Source organism: Petaurus breviceps, unplaced genomic scaffold (genome assembly GCF_028583685.1).
Source record: "Petaurus breviceps papuanus isolate PSGF00001 unplaced genomic scaffold, PetGlider_PUasm1.0 243, whole genome shotgun sequence".
NCBI lineage: Eukaryota > Metazoa > Chordata > Mammalia > Diprotodontia > Petauridae > Petaurus > Petaurus breviceps.
In genome coordinates, this window is record NW_027185931.1 from 465,476 (window position 1) to 488,010 (window position 22,535).

Sequence of the window (22,535 nt, forward strand, 5' to 3'; positions counted from 1 at the left end):
GAACCTGTATGGGCAGCAAACCCTGAGGACGCGCTTGGGGTGCTTGCTGCTACATCTCCGCATACTAAGAAAAGTCTTATGAGTTACCATTATCATTTTTCTATGTAGGAATATAAATGTTTTAACTTCAATAAGTTCCTTACGATTTCTTTTTCCTGTTTACTTTCTCGTGTTTCTCTTGCATCCTGTATTTGAAAGTCAAATTTTCTTTTCAGCTCTGGTTTTTTTTCATCCAGAATGCTTGAAAATACTCTGGATTGAAAATCCATTGAATAAACACATTTTCCCCTGGAGCATTATACTCAGATTTGTTGGGAAGGTGATTCTTGGTTTTAATCCTAGCTCCTCTGACCTCTGGAATATCATATTCCAAGCTCTTTGATTCCTTAAGGTAGAAACTGCAAGGTCTTGTGTTATCCTGATTGTGTTTCCATGACTCTCAATTGTTTCTTCCTCACTGCTTGCAGTATTTTCTTCTTGACCTGGGAACTCTATAATTTGGGTATAATATTCCTAGGAGTTTACTTTTGGGGATCTTTTTCAAGGGGTATTTGGTGAATTTTTTCAATTTCTACTTTGCCCTCTGGTTCTAGAATATCAGGGCAATTTTTCTTTGACAATTTCTTGAAAGATGATGTCTAGACTCTTTTTTATCATTGCTGTCAGATAGTACAATAATTTTTTAAATCATCTCTCCTGGATCTCTTTTCCAGCTCAGTGGTATTTCCAATGAGATATTTCACACTACCTTCTTTTTTTTTTTTTTCAATTTTGGGATCTGTTTTATAGTATCTTGATTTCTCATAAAGTCATTAGATTCTAATTGCTCCAGTCTAATTTTGAAAGAGTTATTCTCTTCAGTGAGTTTTTTATATTCTTTTGCTATCTAGAAAATTTGTCTTTTTAAGGCATTCTTCTCCTCACTTATTTTTTGGCCTCTTTTGCCGTTTGAGTTAGTCTATTTTTAAGGTGTTATTTTCTTCAGTGTATTTTTGGGTCTCCTTTAGCAAGCTGTTGACTCATTTTTCATAATTTTCTTGCATCATTCTCATTTCTCTTCCCAGTTTTTCCTATACTTCTCTTACTTAATTTTCAAAATCTTTCTTGACCCCCTCCATGGCTTGTAAGCAGTTCATATTTTTCTTAGAGGCTTTTGATGAAAGAGTTCTGACTTTGCTGTCTTCTTCCCATTCCACGCCTTGATCCTTTTTGTCCCCAGAAAAGGATTCTATGGTCTGTTTGGGCTTCTTCGGCTTGCTCATATTGCTAGTCAAGTACTTGGCCTTAGAGCTCTTTGCCATGATAGAACTCTGCTTCCAGGATGGAGAGAGCTTTGTCCTAAATTTCTGGGGGTTTTGCAGCTACTGGAGCTATTAAGAGCATGCCCTCTCTACAGCCCCCACATGCTCTGGCTCACTCATCACACAAACCAGGACCACCAACCAAGATTGTGATCCAGATCCAAGCATGTTAAAGCAAAAGTGATTACCTTCTGAATAGACATGTGATCCTCCTATGATCTACAGGCCAGGAGCTTCTGAGGCAGCATGGCTGTGCTGGCTGCACAGTGGCCATACCTCCATGGTTTATTGCTCTGGGGTCAGGGGCTGGATCTTGCTTTTCCATCCCACCATTTTCCAATGGAGTTCCACACTGACCTTTTACTTTGTCATTGGAGTTTATGTGTTGAGAAGTCTGGAAACCACCACAGCTACTGGTGCTTCACTCTCCTGAAATCAGCTCTAGCCACTACTAGTCAGGTCTGCCCAGAGGCCAGAGCCTAGTGCACAAACGGGACTATGCTAGGCTCCCAGCATGCTGTAAAAGTCCCTTCCTGTCTCCCTGCTGGGCTTCCTTCAGAAGGATATTTGTTTCTCTCTGTCACTTTGTGGGTTCTGTAGCTCTCAAGATTCTTTAGACACATTTTTTACATGTGTTGGAAGTAATTGGAGCCAGAGGCCATGAAAAGCTTGTGCTGCTACTCCTCCATCTTGGCTTCACCCCTGAGAGGCATCAGTTTTGAAAACTATGACCATCTAATTAATTTTGAAAAACCTTGTCTCTACAGGCTTGGTCATAACAAGACAATGACAATTTGCTACATAATCTATGGGTTTCATTGTTGCCCATTTAGAAAAAAAATTCTAATGTTCTCCTCTTGGTTTATATGATTGAAATGCTGAGCAAAAGAAAAATGTCAATCTATGATCTGGAGGCAAAGATGATTAAGGAAAAAGGAAAAGAACTATATGTTTTAAAATATTTATAGTAGTTCTCTTTGTGGTGGCAAAAAAGTGGAAATTGCAGATTTGTTCACCTATTGGGGAATTTTTGAACAAGTTGTGGCATGTGATTGTCATAGAATACTACTGTGCTAATGATGAGATCAAAGATTTGAGAAAAATATGAACAGACTTGCACACTATAATGTAGAGTGAAATGAACAGATCCAAGACAGACCTGTATACAGGAACATCAATATTACTTTAAGAACAACCTTTAACAAATATTTCATTTTGCCTTTTGTAAATACCCATGAACTGAAAAATACAAGTATGTGTAGAATGATTTTTCACATATATGTGTGCATATAGGTAAGTGCAAACAAATATACATGCACTTTCTTGTTTAATGGTAGCCATCTTAAAGGAAATAAAAGGGAAGAAAAAAGGCAAAAAGGTCATTTATATGAAATTTCATTATATATTATAAAGGAATAGCAAGTTATATGTAACAGATGAGCAGTTTCACATGCAATTGCATTTTTATTTTATTATGTTATAGATAATTTTATTTTATTCTATAAATTCAAAATCAAATATTTTAAAAAAAGAACAAAACGTGTGTGAGAAGGAATAAGGTTCACAATGACGATGACGAACAGATTTGGGAGTAATAAGACACTATGAATAATGAAATGATAAAAGTTTAGGATAAAGGAAAGAGGAAACAAGGATAAAGGAAGTTTCAGTCAATGAACAAGCAAGTGGCACACTTGTGAAGATCAAGGAACAAAGCCATTTTTTATGTAGCTGATAATGAGACAATGGCAAGCGAATAGATTAAGTGAGTGATGTAGGAGGTTATCTATAAGTATATTCCATTCCTCCTGATATGAAAAAATGAAATCGGGAAAATCCTTGAGCTCTCGACTTAGGAAGAAAGAGAATGTTCTGGGGTCAGATGATAACCAATAAGATTTGGATTTGATGATAAAGGTGAACATCATGAAGACAAAACAAAAAGTTGCTTAAAGAAAATAGTTGAGGAAGGATGTGGAAGTGGGGAGCATCCTGACGCCTACACCATGATAAGTAAATCAGGAGATATAAAAGAAAGTGTAGTCAGAACTGGAAAGGCTAACAAAACAAAAGAATCAATCTTTTCAGAATGGATCATTGTCTCAGTGAAGGCTAGAACATGAAATCAATCAGAAAACAGTAGATCTATGATGAAAAGAAGTTTGTTAATTATGGGGTAGACATTCCAGAGGGAACAATGGGAATTTATATTAGATAGCTGCTGCTAAGAAATCTTTCAATTCTAAAATTCTATGGACTTGGAGGACCAGGGAGAGGTATCAGGATCCAGGATAACTTACTGTTCAACTTGATTTTTTAACTGGTGCTTTATGTTGTTGCTTTTGAATGAAGTATCCCTTCCAAGGACATATTCTAGCCATGAGCCAGATCCCACTAAGATCATGGCATGGCCTAAGGCATCTCCTTTCTAGGCAGACAGATTCCACAATGAGAAACAATTTCCTTTTCTAATTGTGTTGTCCCCTTTTAGGTTTCATGAGGGATAAGAAAAAGTCTTGATGACAATTAAGAATAATAGCTATTCTCTTTAAAGCCCTTTAAAATGTACAATGCACTTTGATATGTATGTTATTGTATTTTTTGCCTCACTTTATAGAACAAGGCTAAGAGAGGAAAAGCAAATTGTCCAAAGACTTAGAGCTAATCAGTGGGTGAGGCAGAATTGGAGCTCACATGTTATCATCACTTCAAACAGGGGCACAAATCCCAGTTGATCAATCCTACCACTCTTGTCCCATTGTACAGGTCTTACTTCTGGGAGAGCCATGGCCTCAGATATCAAGAAATGATAGATATCTCTTCCCTTTCAGCTCCACTCCTATCTGAAGGACCTTCAGTTTAACAACAGTGCTGGTGACCAGGTGTTTATGGATGAGAAAAGCGTCTCTGATGCTCAATATGACATTAAGAACTATATATCCCTTAATAATGGTACTGAACTCCTGGTGAAAGTGGGTGAATTTATCCCCAAGGCTCCATCTGGCCGAGATTTCACAATACATGAGGAAGCCATCACGTGGGCCTGGTTAGGTTCAAAGGTCAGATTATTGGCATGTCAATTTACATGTTCAGTCACACTAGTTACCTTTTTCTTTTGCCTTTAAAGCACACTCTTGGATGGAAAAGAGGAAAATAAGCAGTCAGGTATGTGTTTCAAAACACAGAGATATTTAGCCTCCTAGGGGAAGAGGAAAGAATTTTGAAGATGAACTAGGATGCACCTGTATTTGACAGATAAGAAAATTGAGGTCTGGAAAGCTTTGCCTTGACCCGAGGTATTAGGATTCCAAAGCTACTGCTCTCATCCTCTTCCCCACTTCCCTGTGTCTTCACAAATGGTGGTGAAACTTCACAGTGTTCAACTGAGTTAAAATAAAATTCAATTCAGCCAATTGTCAAAGTTTTCTTTCTATAGAATGAAATTTTGACAAAATATCTGAATGTCTTCTAATAGGTTGGACCTCCATAGCACTGTAGCTCCTTTAAACCTTTGAAGATTCTACTCCCAAATGATTCTCACACTGATGAGTTAGTGTCTCTAGAGCAAGGCTAAAATCACCCTATTGGGGATCCAGAGGTAACCTAGAGAAGACGTGGTGATGTCTTCACTATGAGTTGCTTCAAGGTCCAATTTTTTTTTATATTTTCCCCAATATAAATTGTCAGGGATCAGTACTCCATTATCGTTTAACTTATTAGCATCAATTAATTTTTACAAAGAAATGTTTTCTGAGACAATATAGCAAAATGAAAAGTACAAACATTTCTCCCTGCTCAACAGTTTGGAACACATTTTCCCTCATACCAGTTGCATATGTGTGTGTGTATAATATACACATGCACATATAAATACACACATACATATATACATACAGTTACAAAACTTCAAATAGTTTTTAAAGAATTTAATATACTAAGTAGATTTCCAAATTCTGCATCATTGATGGACAAATCATTACCTTTTATACTGTTGGACTCGTGTCATGTTTCTTAGGGTTACTTTGGCTTCGTGTCTGGTTAAAAAAAAATGATGGTATAGACTCATCACTGGGTTTATAATGGCTCATTCTCCCAGCCTTCTAAAACTCACACTTTCCAAGATTTCTTCATCTAAAAGCAAGACAGAAGCTACACAAAGAGGACAAATATAGGGGCCAATGGTAACTGATCACATTTTTACTTTGGTAGGGAGGGCCCCAAGCCTTCAATCACTGAGATCTTTACAGCATGTCTCTCGATCAGATAGGAAAAAGCCTATGTCTCTTACTGTCTTTTGAATACTTTCTTCACTCCTGTCTCACTAGTAAATCAAATAGCACCTCATTTTCACATAACACGGAAGTACAAACATTGAAATTATAAGGGAATGTTAGTAATGGAAAAAAAGAATATTTTCATTACACAATATCACCCCTTTCTGGAAGCAAGGAAACTTACTTCTTCCACATGATCTGTCCACAAGCAAAGCACAGAACAAGTATCACTGACCAGGTGCTTATTCACTCCCATCCTACAAACTTATGGTTTTTGCATACTAAGGTATTTAATATAATTTTGGATGATTGCCAACCTTTCATTCACCAACTTGTTTCATTAGTAATACAAATATCCAGGGTGTATTTAGCAGTACATGATGTAATTGTTCTAAGGTCATCCAGCCTGAAACTCTCACGTAACAAGTGATAAAGCTCAAGCCTCCAGAGGTCATGCATTTCAACCGAAGTTCCACAGCTGGTGACAGAGATAGGACTAGAAAGGACATCTCTTGGACTTTAGAGTTCTTCTATTAGTGATGCCCACTGACATATGAACCAGAGTAGTTTAGAGGATACACTTTCTTGGGCCCCACCATCCATCCTAAGTATCTCCTTAGTAAATGGTGTTTCTTCCATTTTCTTCTATTAAGAGGACACCCCGCTCTGTGTGCAGTGAGAGCTGTCACCCTGGATACAGGAAGACAGTGGAGGAGGAACAGCCTGTCTGCTGCTTCACCTGTTCCCAGTGCCCAGAGGGGGAGATTTCCACTGAAACTGGTAAGTTTCTAACAGGGCTTCTTTTATGAGCCCTTTGGTGCAGAACAGTGTGGACTTGAGTTTTTGGAGTAATATCCAACCCAAAGCACCATCACCGCTCACGTAGTAAGACATAAACTGCCAAGTTTGGTTGTTGTACTTTGTTTTAAAAGAATACCAAAATAACATCATGTTTCAGAGTCAAGTTACAGTGTGTATGACTGGATGATCACAACAATATGAGCTCAGAATAGTCTACCACAGGACAAGCACAGATAGTCCACATGAACATTCAGGGTGGATTCTCTAAACTTATCCATCTCTCATTACTTTAGAGCTACTTGTATTCTGCTTTACTCATGGAACACTGAACCTTCTCTGATGAGGGCATGCCATGCTGGGCGCTCCTATGCCACTGTGTCCCATGTTACTACTGAGATCTAAAGTTCTCTGCAGAGACCTTGATACCGTCCTTGTGCTGCTTATTCTGACTATCATGTGAGCATTTGACTTTGGTGGTTTCTTTGTAAAGTAGTCTTTTAGGCAAGCATATGTGTGAAATTTCTAGAAGATGGTCAGTTCACTGGATTACACGATTTGCAGTAAAATTTGAATTCTTGCCAGTTTAACTCAACAAAGTACATTAACATCTGATACTAGATTCTGCCATGTTACTGTCAGAATCTTCATTAAGACCATTAAAATAGAAGCAAGTTAGTTTCTTGGTATTACACTTGTACACTCTCTAGGTTTCACAGAATACAACAATGAGATGAGTACAATGGCACTGTAGACCTTAAGTTTGGTAGGCAGTCTAATGCATCTTGTCTCCCACACTTTCCTTTGGAGCTTCCCAAATACTGAGCTAACTCTGGAAATGGGTGTTTCAACTTCATCATCAGTGTGTGCATCCCTAGTAAATATACTGCCAAAGTAAGTGAAGTTATCCACTGTATTCAAAACTTCTCCCTGTGCTGTATCTCATGGATCCAAATTGGATGATGTGGTGGTGACTGATGGAGCACCTGTGTTTTCTTGTTGTTAGTTGTTAGGCCAAAATTAGTACAAGAAGCAGAGGACTGATGCATACTTTGTTGCATCTTAGCTTCAGAGGCTTCTTGGAGTTGACAATCATATGTAAACAAAAAATCATGTACCAACTGCCCCTCTACTTTAGTCTTGGCTTGTTGCCTTTGCAAGTTAAATAATCTCTCTCAGTTTGGTAGTGGAAATTGATGCCATGTTCATCCTCACTGAAGCAATCAGACAATGTTGCTGGAAGCAGCATTAGAACAAGTTTATAATCTTACTTCACTCCATTGGTAACTAGGAAAGCACAAGACCATCATTCATTATCCAGAACCCAGGCAAGCATGCCATCACGAAATTGTTACAGGAAACTGATGAATTTCTCCAGGCACTCAAATTTTGTGTAATTTCCCATAAGCCCTCATGATTGCCTCTGTCAAGGACCTCAGTTTTATCAGTGAATGCTGTGTACAGGCCTCTCTTCTGCTCCTGGCATTTCTCCTGGAGTTGTTAGGTAGGAAACACCATATTAACCATTATTTGGCTCTTTATGAAACCAAAATTGCTCTCAGCTTGATGACCATCTTCCAGGTGAGGGATCATCCTATTAAGGAGGATTCTGGGAAGATTCTTGCCAGCAATAAGTCACACACACACACACACACACACACACACACACACACACACACCCCACAGTGCTTGCATTAGCACAGTCTAGTTCCTATACCTTTATATAGATGGACAGTGGAGGCATCTTGGAACTCCTGGGGGATAACTTTCTCTTGCAATAATAGTTAAGAAATTTCACGAAGACATAGTGTGAGTAGTGGGCCCCTCACCTCATAAATCTCTGCTGGAGTAGAATCAGTGCCAGGTGCCTTGCCAAAGGAGGGAATTCTAATAACATTCAAAACTTCTTCTTCATTGGAAATTTGGCTAGAGAGAGATTGACTTCAACCTGAGGCAAATAGTTAATGGCTTCATTATGGATTAATGAAGGTCTGTTGAAAACAATATGGAAATATTGAGTTCATATATCCAGGATCATGTCCTTATCACTGATTAATGAGATTCCATTAGTCCTGAGTAGTTGAGATGCACCATCGGTTTTGATCCATAAATATCCTGCAGGGCGTCATAAAAGCCCTTTGAATTATTACTCTTGGTAAAACTGATTTTCATCTACCTTCTTACTGATCCAAGAATCCTCCATCTCTCTCAACATCAATTGTACTTTTTTTTGGATGGCCTTAAATGCTGCCTTCTGGCTATTCCTGGGTGGAATCAAGATGGCAGAATAGAAGCAGGAAATTCTGTGAGCTCCCCCAATAACCACCTCCAATACTTGTAAAATACAACTTTAAACAATTTTTTCAGTTACAGAACCCTCAAAGTGAGAAAGAGAAACAAATCTCCCCCTGAAACAGACTAGCAGGCAGACAGGCAGGGTCTATCACCCCAGCTGTGAGCCTAGTAGATGGGTGGCCCTGAACAGCCCAAGAGTGAACCACCAGCAGCTGTGGTGGTTTCCAGACTTCTCAACCCATAAATGACAAAGAGAAAACAAAAGGTCAGTGGGGAAATCTGTTAAAATGTGGTGATGTAAGAGCATGTTCCAGTCCCTGCCCCCAGGGTGAGAGGTGGTGGAGGCTCAGTGGCTACAGCTGCTGCCATGTGGCTGCCTCCAGAGATCCTGTCCTGCAGATCTTAAAGGGACCAAGCAGCCATTCAGAGGGTAATCACTCTTGCTTTAACCTGCTTGTATCTGGGTTGCTGTCTTGGGTGGTGGTCTTAGGGTGAGAAATTCCAGTGTACCAGAGCTTGTGGCTGTAGAGAGGCCGCCCTCCTCAGAACTCTGACAACTTTTGAGAAAAACACCATCAATTTGGGACAAAGTTCTCCACTCTGAAAGGAGAGTTCTAAAATGGGAAAGAGCTCAAAAGTCAAATAATTGTCTGGCAGGAGGACGAAGCAGAGGAAACCTTATTAGCCATAGAATCCCTTCTCAGGGACAAATAGCATCAAAGCATGGAACAGGGGGAAGACAGTGAAACCAGATTTCCTGCATCAAAATGTCCAAGAAAAATATAAGTTGTTACAGGTTATGGAGGAGTTCATTAAAGGCTATAAAAATCAAGTAAGAGAAGTGAAGTGGAAGAAAAATTGGGAAGAGTAATGAGAATGATTCAAGAAAATGATGAAAGGAAATCAACAATTGACACCTGCAACTCACAGAACCAACTGAACGTGAGAATATGAATGAAGACTTGTGGGTCAGGAATAGATTGAAAGTATTCACACATTTATCACATGCATGCTAAGCAAATCTCAACTAAGCACCTGAGGGCAAGGGTTCATATACTATAACTAAAGGTCTTGCATCATACTTTCTCATGGGAAAATTCACATAGGTTGTTGCATTAGGTGCCTAACTTGCAACCTTTTAGGAGGCCATTACTGTGGGCCACTTTCTTGCTATCTTATCAAATGTGCCATGACTTTGTGTGTGTCACTCAAGTGGCCGGGGTTTCAGGGACAGCCAGAATGTCCCAAGCTTCCCTATTATGGAAGGGTGATGAGCAGAGAATGCTGAATCAATATCCCGATATAGTGAGCTCAGGAGGATAGGAACACGCTCAAGGGAGACCTTGGCCTAGATCCACATCCCTTTGGGGGCCTCCTGAGAGCAGACCCACCACATCACCACCTACAAACAATTTGCTAAAGGAGACTGAAAATTACACTGAAGAAAACAACATCTGAAAAATAGAGGAACTCAAAAGGCAAAAGAGTCCCAAAAAGCCAGTGAGGAAAGAATGCATTAAAAAGACAAATTTGCCAGTTGGAAAAGGAATTTCAAAAACTCATTGAAGAGAATATTTCCTTCAAATTTTGATTGGAGTAATTGGAAGCTAATGACTTTATGAGAAACAAGATACTATAAAACAGATCCAAACAAATGAAAAAATGGAAGACAATGTGAAATATCTCATTGGAAAAACCACAGGCCTGAAAAATAGATCCAGGAGAGATAGTTTAAAAATTATTAAACTACCTGAAAGCCATGATCAAAAAAAGACCCTAGAATTCATTCTTCAAGAAATGCACAAGGAAAATTGCTCTGTTATTCTACAACCTGAAAGCAAAATAGAAATTGAAAGAATTCACCAATCACCTCTTGAAAAAGATCCCCAAAAGAAAACTCTTAGGAATATTATAGCCAAATTCCAGAGTTCCTATGTCAAGGATAAAATATTACAAGCAGCCAGAAAGAAACAATTTGAGTATCATGAAACACAATCAGGATAACACAAGACCTAGAAGCTTCTACATTAAGGTACGAAAAGGCTTGGAATATGATATTCCAGAGGTCAAAGGAGCTAGGATTAAAACCAAGAATCACCTACCCAGCAAAACTTAGTATCATATTTCAGGGTAAAGTATGGTCATTCAATGAAATAGAGGACTTTCAAGCATTCTTGATGAAAAAACCAGAGCAGAACAGAAAATATGTCTTTCAAATACAAGAAGCAAGAGAAGCACGAGAAGGTATACAGGAAAAAGAAATCATAAGGAACTTATTAAAGTTTAACTATTTACATTCTTACATGGAAAAACAATAATTGTAACTCATGAGACTTCTCAATACGAGGGTAGGTGAAGGAAATATATGTGCATATATACATACATGTATACATATATGTATGTAAACATATATATGTACGTATGCATGTATGTATAGGAGGGTAGATGTCTATATAAATATATATGTAAGTGTGGGCATATTTATGTTCATGTATACATAGACAGAAGGCATAGGATCAGTTGAATAATAAGGAATAATATTTATTTTTTCTTTTTGTTAGTTTATTGTTTTTTTTTATTTTCGTTTCCATCATTTTATTTCCACAAGATTTTAAGTAATAAATTTTCTCCCCATTTTTCCTCTGCCCACCGCCCCAAAATGGCAATCCCACTGAGCATTCCCTCCCCCAATCTGCTCTGTCCTATATCTTCCCCCATTCCCCCTCCGACTTTCCAGTAGAGCATGGCATATCTGTACACCCCAGGTCCTTTATATCTTATTTCCCAGTTACATATAAAATAATAATAAATTTTTAAACATTTTATTTTAAACCTTTGAATTCCAGATTCTTTCCCTGCTTCCCTCATCACCCACCCTTATGGGGAAGATAAGCATTTCATTATAGGTTGTTCATGTATAGCTATGCAAAACATTTCAATAGTGGACATATTGTGAAAGACTGACTATATTTCCTTCCATCACATCCCACCCCCATTTGTTCTATTCTCTACCTTGTCCCTGTCCATTTTCAAAGTGTGTTATTCCAACTTCCCTCCCCCCCCAGTCTGCCCTCCCTTCCATAATCCCCTTCTCATTCCCTTCCCCCCTACTCTCCTGTAGGGTGAGATACCCTATTTAGTGTGCATGTCATTCTCTCCCTAAGTCAAATTCATTGAGAATAAGGTTGACTTATTCTGTTTTTCCTTCCTCTTCTTCCCCTCCATTGTAACAGATTTCTCTTGCCTCTTCTATATGAGATAATTTACACCATTCTATCTCTCCCCATCTCTTCTCATTATATTCCTCTCTCACTTATTAGTTACACCTTTTAAGTATGATCCCTTCCTGTTCAACTGGTACTGTACTCTCTGTCTATGTACACCTATACAAATATATACACATACTCACATATGTATTCATATGCCCATGTACCCTCCTATATAGACATGTATATGTATGTATACACACACACACACACACACATATATATATATATATATATTTCTATTCCCTTCAACTATTCTCATACTGAGAAAAGCTTCATAAGTTACAATTATCATTTTTCCATGTATGAATGTAAATAGTCCAACTTTGATAAGTTGCTTAAGATTTCTTTTCCCTGTTTACCTTCTTATGCTTCTCTTGCTTCTTGTATCTTAATTTCAAATTTTTTATTCAACTCTTTTTTTTCCATCAAGAATGCTTGAAAGTCCTCTATACCATTGAATAACCATATTTTCCCCTGAAATATGATACTCAGTTTTGCAGGTGATTCTTGGTTTTAATCCCAACTCCTTTGACCTCCAGAATATCGTATTCCAAGCCCTTTGATCACTTAAGGAAGAAGCTGCCAGATCCTGTGTTATCCTGATTGTGTTTACACAGTATTCAATTTGTTTCTTCCTGAATGCTTGTAATACTTTCTCCTTGATCTGGGAACTCCAGAACCTAGCTATAACATTCCTAGGAGTTTTCTTTTGGGGATCTTTTTCAGGAAGTGATCAGTGGATTCTTTCAACCTATATTTTCCTCTCTGGTGTGAAAACATCAGGACAATTTTCCTTGAGAATTTCTTGGAGGATGATTTTTGATCATGGCTTTCAGGTTGTCCAATAATTTTTAAATTATCTCTCCTGAATCTGTTTTCCAGGTCAGTAGTTTTTTTTTTAATGAGATATTTCACATTGCCTTCTATTTTTAATTGTTTGGATCTTTTTAATAAAAGTATCTTAATTTCTCATAAAGTCACTAGCTTCCATATGCTCCAATCTAATTCTGGAGGAATGATTCTCTTCAGAGAGCCTTTGAGATTCTTCTTCCATCTGGAAAATTTCGCTTTTTAAGGCATTCTTCTCCTCATTGCGTTTTTGAGCTTCTTTTGTCATTTGAATTAATCTATTTTTAAGGTGTTATTTTCTTCAGTAAAGTACTTAACTCTCATTTTATAATTTTCTTGCATAATTCTCATTTCTCTTCCCGATTTTTCCTCCACTTCTCTTATTTGGTTTTCAAAATCCTTCTTTAGCTCCTCTATGACCTGTAAGCAGCATATTCTTCTCTTAGAAGTTTCTGGTGCAGGAGTTTTGACTTCAAGGTTTTCCTCCTGTTCCATGTCCTGATCCTTTTTGTCTCCAAAAAAGGAGTCCAAAGTGGGATTACTGTGTTTGCCTTGCTTCCCTAGTTTGCTCATGTTGCCAATCAATTACTTGACTTTTGAGCTTTTTGCCACAGTAGAACTCTGCTACCAGAGTCGGGAGCTTTGTCCCAATTGCTGGGGTTTTCTCAGCTACTGGGGCTATTAGTTGGGTGCCTTCTCTGAAGCCTCCCCACACTCTGGCAACCTGGTCACACACCTCAGGACCTCCACTCTAGACAGCAATTCAGATCCAAGTAGGTTAAAACAAGAGAAATTACTCCTCAGACTAGTTGCTTGGTTGCCCTACCATCTGAAGGCCAGGAACTCTGAAGCAGCAACACTGGGGCAGCTGCATGGCTGCAGCACCTCAGCTGCTTCTTACCCTGGGGACAAAGTCAGACCACACTCCCAAATTCCCAAGTCCCAACGGCCACACTACACTGGCCTTCACTTTGTCCTTAGTATCTGCTAATTGATAATTCTGGAAACCAGCACAGCTTCTGGTGATCTGAAGTCCCTCAACCCAGTGGTTGGTCAAGCTGTCATGAGGCTAAAATCTCAGGTTCACTTGGGGCTGGGCTCAGTTCCCAGAGCTCTGTGCTGGTCCCCTCCCACTGGCCTTCTGGGCTTTCCTCAATGGGACCTTAGCTTTTCTGTCATTTTGTGGCTTCTGTATCCCCTAAGTTTGTCCAGAGTCATATTTTACATGAATTGGAGGAGGTGGAAGCAGGAGTACTAAGGATTTTTTGTTCTACTCTGCCATCTTGACTTCACCCATGGAAAGGATGATATTTTAAAAATAAAATTAAGAGGTGAGAAGAATATAATGAGAGAAGGAGACAGGGAGGGATAGAATAGCATAAATTATCTCATATAAAAGAAGCAAGTGAAAACTGTTATAATGGAGAGGAAGAACAGGGAAGCAAAAGGAAATGGGTCAATCTTACTCTCATTCAATTTGGATTAAAGAGGGAATAACATATATACTCAATTGGGGATCCTACCCTACAGGAAAGTAGGAGGGAGGGGAATAAAAGGGGAATGATAGAAGGGAGGGCAGATTAGGGGGGAGAGGGTAGTTAAAAGGAAACACTTTTGAAAAGGGACCAGCTTAAAGTAGAAAATAGAATAAGTGTGGGCCGGGACAGGATGGAGGGAAATATAATTAGTCTTTCACAATATATCTACTATGAAAATGTTTTGTGTTACTACACATGTACAACCTATATTGAATCAATTATCTTCCCCGGAGGGGTGGATGATGAGGGAAGAAGGGAAAGAATCTGGAAATCACCTTTTAAAAACAAGTGTTAAAAATTTGTTTTTTACATTCAACTGGGAAATAAGAAAAGCAGGCATTGGACATAGATATCCATGTTCCCCTAAAAAAAGGGGGGGGGGGGGGGGTTGGGAATAGAGGGAAATATAAGAGACAGCAGATTGGGGGAAGGTGTATTTAGTAGGTTCACTGTTTTGGGGGTAGGATAGAGGAAAGATGAGGAGAAAATAATGTGTAACAAAATATTGTAGAAATGAATGTTGCAAACTAAAAACAAATAAATTAATTATTTAAAAAATGCTGCCTTCTTAGAGATGTATGCACTCTTCTGTTAGTAAACCCTGTGGAGTTTTCATTTTTATACAGCAGTTTCTAAATTTTGCCATAACTTTCCTTTTATTGAATGAATAAAAATATTAAGCTATATTTGCCAAGCACTTTGTAAATCTTCAAAATAACTCTTTTTTTCTTTTTTCCACTTTTCAAAGAAATTTCTTTATTTTAATTTTCAACATTGAATTTTAAAAGGTTTTCAGTTCTAAATTTCTCCTCATCACTCCCCAAGATGGCATGCAATCTTATATATTCTATACATATATAATCATATTTAATCTATTTCCACATTAGTCATGTGAAAGAACAATTAGAACAAAAGTGGAAAAACACAAGAAAGAAAAAACAAAAACAACAAAAATGAGAAACTTGTATGCTTTGGTATGCATTCAGACTTCATAGTTCTTTCTCTGGATGTGGATAGCATTTTTCACCATGAGTCTTTTGAAATTGTCCTAGATCATTGCATTGCTGAGCAGAGCTAAGTCTATCAAAGCTGGTCATTGCACAATGTTTCTTTTACTGAGTACAGTGTTCTCCTGGTTCTTCTCCCATCACTTAGCATCAGTTAATATAAGTCTTTCCAGGTTTTCCTTTAACTATGTCTGCTCCTCATTTTCTATAGCACAATAGTATTCCATTACACTCACATGCCACAACTTCTTCAGCCATTATCCAATTGATGGGCAAACCCTTGATTTACAATTCTTTGCAACACAAAGAGAGCTGCTATAAACATTTTTGTACATGTGAGTCCTTTCCCTTTCTTATGATCTCTTTGGGATACAGACCTAACAGTTGAAATATTGGGTCAAAGGATATGCAATATTTCAAAGTCCTTTGGGCATAGTTCCAAATTACTGTCCAGAATGGTTAGATCAGTTCACAATCCACTAACAATGCATAAGTTTTGCAATTTTCCCACATCTTCTCCAACATTTACCATTTTTTCTGTTTGGTAATGATAGCCAATCTGATAGGTGTGTTGTGGTACTTCAGAGTTCTTTTAATTTGCATTTCTCTAACCAATAGTGATTTAGAGCATTTTTTATATGACCTCAAATAGCTTTAGTTCCTTTCTCTTTAAATTGCCTGTTCTGTCCTCATGATTTATCACTTGGGGTATGACTGGTATTCTTGTAAATTTGACTCTCTGAATATTTTAGAAATGAGGTCTTTATCTGAGACACTGGCTGTAGAAATTGTTTTCCGATTTCTATTTCCTTTCTAATGTTAGCTGCATTGACTTTATGCAAATCTTTTTTCGCTTAAGGTAATCACAATAATCCATTTTGCATTTCATAATTTTCTACATCTCTTGTTTAGTTATATAAATTTTTCCCTTCTCTATAGATCTGACATGTAAATTATCTCTTATTCTCTTACTTTTCTCATAATATCACCACTTATAATTACATTACCCATTTTGATCTTTTCTTGGAATATGGTGTAAGATGCTGGTTTATGCCCAGTTTCTACCACTATTTTCTGTTTTTTTTTTTCCAGCAGTTTTTGTCAAATAGTGAGTTCTTAGCCCGGAAGGTGGAGTCTTAAGTTTTATCAAACCATAGATTGCTATAGTCATTGAGGACTCACTGTGTCTTGTGCACAGAACCAATTTCATTGATCCACCACTCTATTTCTTAGCCAGTACCAGATATTTAATGATTGGTGCTTTGTAATATTGTTTTAGATCTGGTATGGGTAAGCCCTCTTCCCCTGAAATTCTTTTCATTAATTCCCTTGATATTCTTAATCTTTTGTTCTACCAGATGAATTTTGTTATTATTTTTTCTAATTCCATAAAATATTTTTTTTTAATTTGATTGGTATGGCACTGAAGAAGTAAATATATTTAGGTAGTATTATCATATTTATTATATTAGTTGGGCCCATGTGAAGTTGATTTTTGAACCAATATGTAATACGGTATTTATATCCCTACTAAAATTGGCTGAGGCCAGTTGACTTTCCCATTAGCTGGACCCTTGAGTAACAAATATTTTTCCACTTATTTAGAACAGACTTTATTTGCATGAAAAGTGTTTTGTAATTCTGTTTGCATAGTTCCTGAGTTTGTCTTGGAAAATAGACTTTCAAACAGTTTATATTGTCAATAGCCACTTCAAGTGGAATTTCTCTCACTATCTTTTTTTGTTAGGCTTTTTAAACAATATATAAAGATGCCAAAGATTGATGTGGGTTGATATTGCATCCTGCAACTTTGCTAAAGTTGTTAATTATTTCAAGGAGCTAATTGTTTGATTCTCTACAATTCTTTAAGGATACCATCATATCTGCAAGGAGCAATAGTTTGTTTCTTCATCTCCTATTGTAATTGCTTCAATTTCTTTTTCTTCTCTCATTGCTAAAGCTAACGATTCTAGTGTGATATTGAATGGCTGTGGTGATAATGGGGATCCTTGTTTCACACCTGAAGTTATTCAAAATGCTTTTTAGCTTATTCTCATTACATAGAGTGCTTGCTGATGGTTTTAGTCTGATGCTACTTAACACTTTAAGGAAAACCCCATGGAGGCCTATGCTCTCTAGTGGATTTTAATAGGAATTACTGTTGCATTTTTCAAAAGATTTTCCTGCATCCATTGACATGATCATATGATTTCTGTTAATTTTTTATATGTCTTGATGTATTTTTTTTATAATTTTCCTAAATTTGAACCAACCCTGCATTCTCAGTATTAATTGCAATTGCTCCTAGTGTATTATCATTTTGATAAGTTGCTATAATCTCTGTGCAATCAGTTTATGTAAATTTTTTCTTCAATATTCATGAGGGAAATTGGTCTATAATTTTCTTTCTCTGTTTTGGCTCTTCTTGGTTTAGGTATCAGCACCATATTTTCATCACAGAAATAATTTGGTGGGACTATTTCTTCACCTGCTTTTCCAAATAGCTTATAAAGTACTTGTATTAATTATTCTTTCAGTGTTTGGTAGATTTCACTTCTAAATCCATCTGGCCCTGGAAATTTTCTCTACACTGGTGAAGTTTTCAACTACTTTCTTTGAAATGGGGTTCCTTCAGTATTTCATTTCCTCTTCTGTAAATCTGCACAATTTATATTTTGGTAAATATTCATCCATTTCATTTTTGTTGTCAGATTTATTGTCATACAGATGGGCAAAGTGACTGCTAATTATTGTTTTAATTTATTCTTCAATGATGGTGAATTCACCTTTTCCATTTTTTTCCTTTTATTTTTTGTTTTTGGAGGGCAGTTGGGGTTAAGTGACTTGCCCAAAGTCACAAGGCTAGTTTTTGTGTTAATTGTCTGAGGCTGTATTTGAACTCAGGTCCCCCTGACTCCAGGGCTGTTGCACTATTCACGGCACCACCCAGCCACCCCCTGACCCTTTCCATTTTTGGTACTGGTAGTTTGGTTTTCTTCTTTATTTTTTTTAATCAAATGTTTAACTATTTTATTGTTTTTAATATAAAACCAGTGCTTGATTTTATTTATTTGTTCAATAATTCCTTAATTTGAATTTTGTTAATCTTTCCTTTGATTTTCAGTATTTTTAATCTTGTATTTAATTGGGGGGGTTAATTTGTTCTTTTTCTAGTTTTATCCAGTTTGACACCCAATTCATTTATCTTCTCTTTCTCTATTTTATCCTTGTAAGCAATAAAAGATTTAAAAAAACTCCCCCAAGAACAGCTTTGCATAAATCCCATAAGTTTTGATATTTTGTCTCATTTTTGCCATTTTCTTGGATGAAGTTTCTATGATTTATTGTTTGACCCACTCATTCTTTAGGATTAGATTATTTGGTTTCCAATTGATTTTTAGTCAATCTTTCCATGGACCTTTACTACATGTAATTTTTATTGCTTTGTCATATGTAAGGTATGGATTTAATATTTCTGCTTTTTCTGCACTGGATTGTAAGGTTTTTTTGCCCTAGTAAATGGACCATTTTGTGTAGGAGGGACGTATAACTTAGAAAACAGTGTATTTCTTTCTCTCCTCAGTCATTTTTCTCCATAAGTCCATGATATCTCACTTTTCTAAAATTCTATTCATTTCCTTAAACATGTTCCTGTTTATTTTGTGGTTATATTTGTTTAGTTCTAAGAGGAGGAGGTTGAGATCTCCCACTAGTATAGTTTTGCTGTCTATTTCTTCCCATAAATCACTTCTCCTGTAAAGATCTGCATGCTATACTATTTGGTGAATAAATATTTGTATTGATATTGTTTCATTGCGTATGGTAGGTTTTATTTAGATTTAGTTTCCTTCCTTATGTCTCTTAATGAGATCTATTCTTTGCTTTGGCTTTGTCTGAGATCCGGATTGCTACTAATGCTTTTTCCCCCTTCAGCTGAAGCATAATATATTCTTCTCCAGCCTTTTATCTTTATTCTGTATGTATTGTTCTGCTTCAAATGTTTCTTGTAAGCAACATATTGTAGGATTATGGTTTTTGATCCACTCTGCTATCTGCTTCCAGTTTATGGGAGAGTTCATCCCATTCACATTCACAGTTATGCCAACCCAGGGAGATTAGCTAGAGGACTAATTATAGAATCTCATAGGTAGAAGGGATCTTAGCCATCATCTTTTTCAAATGTCTCGTTTCATTTGTGAAATGCATAGAAGTGACTTCACTCTAAACATGATGTGGGCTGTTCCAAGACCAATGCCCAGGTATTTTGATATTGGTTCTAGAGCTCTTCTTATTAAACCATAATGTTCAGTGCAGATAATGAGTCAGAGATACAGAATAACAATCGAAAAATGTACAAAATTATGGGGAACAGAACACTTCAAAGGAGATGACCACAATCACGAGTTCAGAAAAAAAATATCAAATGGTGTAGCAGAAATGGTTCTGCTCCGAGAGTCCATAAGCCTAGGGGTCAAATCCTGTCTCAAAATACAGGATCTCTTACTCAGGGCAAATCACATTATCCCTCTTTATCCCACAGAGCAGGAGTTCTTAGACTTTTTTGGTCATGGCAACCTATGAAGGTTATGAACCCCTTAAAAGAATGTTGTTTCTTAATTTAAAAGTAAAGGAAATAATGAGTTTTGGGTAGAATTAATATTTATGCACCCAAATTTGTGAACACTCTGAAATGCTCCCATGAACCTACTTGGAGATTTGTGGACCCCAAGCTCAGAATCACTGTCAAAGATTATATTTGTGGATGAGAAACCTCTGCCTGCCTGCCTTGGTAAATAATAATAGCTGGCATTTATATTGTTCTCTAAAGTTCCCAAAAGCACTTTACAAATATGGTTTCATTTGATACTTGTCTTAGATGACAGATGATATTATCTCCATTTTAAACTTGATTAAATTGACCCAAGCAGAAGTCACGTGTGTCACCCAGGGTAACTCATCTAGTAAAGATCTGAGGTCAGGTTTGAACTCATCTTCCTGATTCCTTGCTGCTTCCAAAAGTCAGGGTAAAGACCTGAGAAAGATTCACTATCCTGGTGAAATTCCAACCTTATTCTAAGAAACAAAACACCAAAAATATTTAAGTGCTCATGCAGGAAAATCTCAGTCTGAGAGTAAAAACGCATTTATTTGAGAAAAGATATAAATTAGGCAAGGGGGAATGATACACAGATGGGCTTTTCTGTGACAGCAGATCATTAATTCATGATGGAATCCCTCAGAAATTAGGACCAGGGTTATTTTCAGTTTTTTTTATTAACAAAGCATCTAAAAGTATTTTATGGCAGTGAATATTATGAAAGAAATGATCTCCTGAAATCTACCCAGAACAATCTAATTCCAGAACATCTTGTTTGTTGAGGTCATACATTATGTTAATCACAATGCAAAAATGTATTTTATGGCAATGTATCTCATGTAAGAAATGGTCTCCTGAAATCTACCCAGAACAAACTAATTCCCAGCATCTTTCTTACTGAGGTCATACATCATGTTAAAGACAATGCAAACCACCACCAGAAAATAAAATGTGACATGATAATTACGGACCAGACAAGAGGCAGGGGAGCTTATTAAGCTCTTACTAAAGGACAGACACAATAAGTGCTAGGGATACATATAAGGGCAAAATAGTTCCTGCATTTATATAGCTCACCCTTTAATAGGGAACAGAGAATGGGAATGAGAAGATATGTAGAATAGATGGAAGGTGATCTCAGAGAGGAGGTCACTAGGATTAGTTCCTCCTGCACAAGATAGCATCTGACTGGATTTTCTTCCTCTTCAGATGTGGACCACTGTGGGAAGTGCCCAGAAGATGAGCATCCAAATAAGGACAGAGATCACTGCTTCCCAAAGACTGTGACCTTCCTGGACATCGCAGAGCCTTTGGGGATAACACTAGCGTTAATAGCTGTTTCTTTCTCTCTTCTAACAATTCTGATTCTCTGGGTTTTTGTAAAGTTTCAAGACACTCCCATTGTCAAGGCCAATAATCGGACGCTCAGCTATATTCTTCTCATCTCCCTCACCTTCTGCTTCCTCTGCTCCTTGCTCTTCATTGGCCGTCCCACTGCAGCCACCTGCCTCCTCAGACAAACCACTTTTGGAGTTGTCTTCACTGTGGCCGTGTCCTCTATTTTGGCAAAAACCATCATGGTGGTTCTGGCCTTCAGGGCTACAAGACCAGGGAGTAGAGGCAGGATGTGGGTGCAATCCAGGGTGTCCAACTCCGTCGTCCTCATCAGCTCTGGCATTCAAGTGATTCTTTGTGGCATCTGGCTTGGAATTTCTCCCCCCTTCCCAGACATTGACCCACACTCTGAACGTGGTCACATCATCATTCAATGTAATGAGGGCTCTGATGTTGCCTTCTACTGTGTCCTGGGCTACATGGGCTTCCTGGCCCTGGGCAGCTTCACTGTGGCTTTCCTGGCCAGGAGCCTGCCTGATGCCTTCAATGAAGCCAAGTTCATCACTTTCAGTATGTTGGTGTTCTGCAGCGTGTGGGTCTCCTTCCTCCCCACGTACCAGAGCACCAAGGGCAAGGCCATGGTTGTTGTAGAGATATTCTCCATCCTGGCCTCCACTGCTGGGTTACTGGGCTGCATCTTTACTCCCAAGTGTTATGTCATCCTGCTGAGGCCGGAAAGGAACACCCAGGAAGGAATAAAGAAAAAAGTGCACTGCAAGGGGCGAAGTGATTCTAGGACATTGCCTCACAATTCCTACCAGAGGCATAAAAAGTTTCAATAATAACACTTCAGCATGTGATGTCTGAGATTCTCCATCTCACTGGTATTTGAATTTTAGTTGGTTCTTTTTCAGCTCCCCACATATTGTCAGAGAACCCAGGTTTTGCTGGTTAACAAAGAGCTTCCTGAAAATGTCCCACAAACCTTTTCACTTCATCTGCATCATTACCTTTTTAACATCACATTTTCCATACTGATATCTTCTTCAAGCTCAACTTATGCCCTGACTCTTGAATCTGTGAATCACCCTCGTATATCTTCACTAGAAGTTAGTGATCTGGCTTTGGAACTGTTCTGTTCAAGACATTTTTTTAATGATTTGGATACATGCAAAGGAGACATCTTAATCAGTTTTGGAGATGACACTAACCCAAGTAAGATAGCTGAAATACTAAATGATGAAGTCCTCAGTTTGCCAAAATCCTCTTATT

At 37.7% G+C, this 22,535-nt stretch overlaps 1 protein-coding gene across 1 annotated transcript in view; it reads left to right on the plus strand.

The window, feature by feature from the left end:
- Positions 1-22,186, plus strand: part of LOC138167649 (vomeronasal type-2 receptor 26-like) — a 61,666-nt gene extending 39,480 nt beyond the window's left edge. The window contains exons 5-7 of the mRNA XM_069096582.1: positions 4,133-4,360; positions 6,229-6,355; positions 21,138-22,186. Coding sequence (XP_068952683.1) covers positions 4,133-4,360; positions 6,229-6,355; positions 21,138-22,105 — 1,323 coding nt within the window. The 3' untranslated portion in view covers positions 22,106-22,186. The remainder of the gene's footprint in view (positions 1-4,132; positions 4,361-6,228; positions 6,356-21,137) is intronic.
- Positions 22,187-22,535: the final 349 nt, after the last annotated feature.